The 4,553-nt window shown below is 51.3% G+C and overlaps 1 protein-coding gene across 1 annotated transcript; it reads left to right on the plus strand.

Annotated features, from left to right (window-relative positions):
* Window positions 1–124: 124 nt before the first annotated feature.
* Window positions 125–2,722, plus strand: MRPL45 (mitochondrial ribosomal protein L45; the record flags this gene model as incomplete). Its single annotated transcript, XM_010077190.1, has 7 exons — window positions 125–317; window positions 780–897; window positions 1,041–1,139; window positions 1,475–1,523; window positions 1,743–1,892; window positions 1,971–2,144; window positions 2,663–2,722. Coding segments are annotated over 7 exons (843 nt in total), but the record flags the coding sequence as incomplete, so codon positions are not given.
* Window positions 2,723–4,553: the final 1,831 nt, after the last annotated feature.

Consider the following 4,553-nt stretch of genomic DNA (forward strand, 5'->3'; position numbering starts at 1 on the left):
GGGGTGTGTGGGGGGGTTTGCAGCCGCTTTGCGCTTGGGAGGAGGTGTGGAGGGAAATAAAGGTGCTGGTGGCGTGTCCTGGCTGTGGGGCTGACTCCCCAGTGGTGTTATTTCTCTTCCTCAGGCTGCGGAGGCTGTGCTCCGGCCGGTGGGAGTGGCCCCGGCCTGTCTTGTCCCAGTGAGAACGAAGAAGAGGTTCAGGGTCCCCGAGTGGGCCAGAGAGCTGTCCCCTGAAGAGAAGGAGAGGAGGCTCAGGTCTTTGATGCCCATGTTTCCTGACGAACGTGTAGAACGGACCTTCTACTTGGCCTGCACAGGTGGTAGAAAGCTGGCTTTGGTCTCTTCTTGGGGGAAAGCTAACACAAAGGAGCAGCGGGGAGCAGTGAACCCGCGCTGACAGAGGGTCTGCACTGTGCTGGATGATGCACTCTGCCTCCTGGTGAGGGGTAGCAGCAGCCCTGCTTTACCTCAGAAGCGTGTCAGGCTGTTGGCCCCTTTGTACCTAGGGACAAGGAATATCAAGGGAGGTTGTGTCCCCTGCTGCTGAATGTCCCTTACCTCATATCCTGGGCTGGATAGGAGAGCAGGTAGCAGGCACCCGTTGCTGCTGACAGGCTGTGTTAGACTAGCAGTTCTCTGTGCGCCCATATTTCCTTCTCCAGACTTTATCAGAGTAGAATCCTGTTTCTCCAGCCCCCAGCAGTCAGGGTGCTGCCTCTTTGTGTCCTTTGTTTTGTTGTTTTTGAGCCTCTTCCTGACCTCTCTCCTCTCCCATGCAGCTGATATTATAGACCCGTATGTCCCTCCTGAGGGCGATGCCCGCTTGACTCCCTTATCCAAAGATGGGCTGAAGCAAAAGATGGAGAAACTGAAGCAGACTGCAGCCTCTCAGCTAGCGTATGTGCCTCCTTTTTAATTAGTTTGCAGTGCAGAGTTTTTGCTCGGGTCTGTCTTGCAGTAGTAAGGTGGCACATTTTGTTTTCTAAGTTCTTTTTTTTTTTTGTTCTTTGCTGACTGTAGAGCTTTTCTTTTCTTTTCAGTCTGCGGAAGGTAAAAGATCATGATCCGGATTTCAGCACTAAAACCTTCCCGGAGAAGGCGCAGGAGATATTTATCGAAGCTCACAATTCCCTGGCAAAGTAAGACCCCTTCTCTGACTTATGGTGTACATCCTGCTTCTCTTTGCTTTTATGCTCTGGTTTTCTTCCTTGTTTTTCTAATCCTTGTGCCTCCTTTACAATTCCAAACATCAATAAAACATTTAGGTCATAACTAGCTTCCAAAGGATGTTGTGTCTTTCCCTGAAGTCTTGTCAACCAGCTTGCATTCATGTTCTGAGTTAGTGCTGAGATTGCAGCTGAGAATCTTGCTTTTTCTGTTTTTCCAGAAGATTGTGCATCTTCTGGAGAAGCAGGACTTTGTGAGCAAGTCTCTACAATCTGTGTTTGAGTAACTGGGTGTGTTTCTCTTGCAGCTTTAACAAGCAGAAACTTCACTCCCTGGTGACAGAGCGCTGCTACCCGGTAAGTGTTTATCTGGATGTAGAGTGTCCTTGATTTCTTCCATGGACTCTAAGGCTCTCTAAACCTGATGATCTGTCTCATTTTTTTTCTGGATAAAGACAGCTGTGAGGGAAAGCACAAGTCTAATAGTTCAAGAATAAATTATTATATATAGTAGTTTGCTTGTCATTCTGTTCACATCCTAATTAAGTTGGTGCTTATTTTTTTTTTTCTTTCTAGGAAATGGTCCGTGGGAACAGGTACAAAACCATCCGGTGGAGTTTTGTGGAGTCCCTGGAGCCTCCAAGAGTGGTTCACGTTCGATGCACCAGCATTGTGAACCGAGGCAACCTCTATGGGCAGGTGACGGTGCGGATGCACACGCGGCAGGTAAATCCCCTCACGCCCCTTGTGTTTCCCGACTCCAACCTGCTGCCAGCCCAACTAACATTTCTTCTGTTTTTCCAGATTCTGGCAATCTATGACCGCTTTGGGCGGCTGATGTACGGCGGGGAGCAGGTGCCCAAGGACGTGCTGGAGTACGTGGTGTTTGAGAGGTACCTGGTCAACCCCTATGGCACCTGGAGGATGCATGGCAAGATCGTTCCTGCGTGGGCTCCACCCAAGGACCCCATTGTTAAGGTAATGTCACCAGCATGGCCTGTGTCTGTGAAACATGGGTCCCTGGTTAATTCTGGACAAAACCAAAGCTGAGCTTCCTCTAGTGGGAAGGTGGGGGATTAATCTGCAAGCAGACTTATTTATGAAGGTGGGATTGTCAGCCTCTAAGCACCTGGAAGCTATAATAGGAAGCTGAGGGCATTTGATGTGTCTGTGATGATTGAGGGGGTTGCTGCTCCCTGCGTGTCGCCTGGCAGAGGGATGCGGGTGCTCTGTCTTCCTGTGTTAGTAAAAACAGGTCCTAGAGAGGAAGGAGGTGAGAACTAGAGGGTAGTACAAGGCACGTCATCCTCTTCCCCTTCCGTGTCCTCCCCCATGCTGCTGCCATCTGCTCACCGTCCTGTGCAAGGCCTTTGTGTTGCCAGAACCCCCTCCCCACCCTTCCCCACCCTTCCTCGGGCTCTGCACCGTGGAGAATCCCTCTTTCAGCAGCTCAGAGTTCCTCTGTGTCGTGCTGATTTTGTTCCTCGCTTTTTCAGACTGTGATGATTCCTGGCCCCACCTTGGATCCCTCCCAGGAGCGTGAAGAGATGAAGTAGGACGTTCCCAAGCGTGTAGAGAGCGAGCAGAGCAAACAGCCCTGCAGGCAAAGTCTGTGGAGGTGGCGGGTTGGATATGGCTGTGCCTTTCCAGTGAGCAGCTAACAAACAAAGCAGGTGCAGAAATGGACTCCAGTCACCCAGAAATTGTTTTTAAAGGAGTGAGAGGGGCCTGGGAGGGGGATTCAGAGAGCTCTGAGAAGAGCTTTACTCTGTCCAGGTAGACTTGGTGTGCTGCAGCCTAACCCTCTGTGTTTCTGCGAAGAGGAGCAGTCTGCTCTCTTCAGGACCACTCTCCAGACCAACCTCTGTCCTGAATGCGCATCAGGAGAGCCCTTGGCAGCAGAGGTCTGACCAGACCCGGGATCTTTGGCACTTCCACGGGAAGTGTCACAGACCTGGTGGGCTTTCATTAAAACCTGCAGCAGGAAGTGTTGGTGCTTGCTTTTCCCATCGTCTTTCCCTCTCTCTACTGATTCCCAGGCTGCTTTTTTTTAATGGAAAACAGGGCAGAGCAGCAAGCACCCTTTAAATCGGATTCTCCTGGGTGGGTGCTGGCGGCGGGCTCCTGCTGAGCGCGGGCTGGTTGATGGCTGAGGTTCCCAAAGGGGCTGCAGCACGGCGCTGATAACTTAATAAAATTTTTTGACTCCTAAGGTCAGCATTTGTGTCAATCGGTGTCGTCTTGGAAGGCAGCACTTCTCATAGCTGGGGGGTTTTGGTGCATTTGTTGCAGATGCTCCTGAATTCAGCGCTGGGATGTTGTCAGCGAGTGGCTGGCACCATCCTGTGGACATGGTGACATTTGCATCTGGTTTTGCAGGCTGTGTGGGCTGGGAAAACACCTACCCAGCGGTTACCTTCTTCTGTGGCTGGGAGTAAGCCAGTGCACTCTGCTGATCTGTTCCTGGTCACAGAGCAAAATCTTCACTAGTCATCAAACAACGAAGCATTTTCACCCTTGTCTTGCCTTTTAGCTCAGCCATTTTCCAGAGCTTGTGAGAGTTAAGTGTGTATTTTCTTCTTCCTTGAAAGAGATTTTCCAGAGTATGCAGTAAAAGAGTTACGGCTCCTTCTGCTCGCAGAGTTGTTCTTGTGAATGATGTTCTTTTGAAAGGGCAGAATATCATCTTCGTGCTCTGCCAGGAGAGCAGCCAGCTCTGGAATCCCTTTCCTCTTTTTGGAAGTCAGAGGGGTGTCACAATCTGCCTTTCCTGACAGAACCCGCTCTACTGTGCCTTCTGCCTACGCTTCATTCATGGGCTGAGGAGAGATTCAGCGCCCAGCATATGGTAGCGGGACTGGGACCTGAAATAAAGGGGTGTGAGCTGCCTGGTGTGTGTCTGGGGTGACTGGGTCAGCTCACAGGCGGGTGTGGGCATCCCTGCTCCACCACGACCAACAGCCATGCTCCTCAGTTCCAGCTCTGGATGAAGAGAGCGTGTTTTCTGGTGGAGGGGCTGGCTTTTCTGTGAGAGCGGCTTTTCCTCCCACCCTAGCAGCCTGTGTCTCCCCACTGCCGTTGCCAATATTCAAATCTCTGCAACGGAACCGCTTCTGTCCCGGGGTTTCCTTCACAACCTTGCTGCTCGCTGCTGTACCTCTGCCCTGAGCAGATTTAGTGTCTTACCCATAAATCAGCCACTAACTCTGCACTCTGTAGATAATACTTTTTATTTTCTGTCTGTACACATACTTACACCATCGGGTGATTGTTGGACGTTCAGCGGCGCTGCAGCCTGCAGACAGCACACGACGGCGATGCCGCTTTCTAGGGAGAGGGGAAGGAAACGCCAAAGGAACAGCAGGACGAGCCCTGAGCCCCAGCCGT

This window comes from Pterocles gutturalis, unplaced genomic scaffold (genome assembly GCF_000699245.1).
Source record: "Pterocles gutturalis isolate BGI_N339 unplaced genomic scaffold, ASM69924v1 scaffold27008, whole genome shotgun sequence".
NCBI lineage: Eukaryota > Metazoa > Chordata > Aves > Pterocliformes > Pteroclidae > Pterocles > Pterocles gutturalis.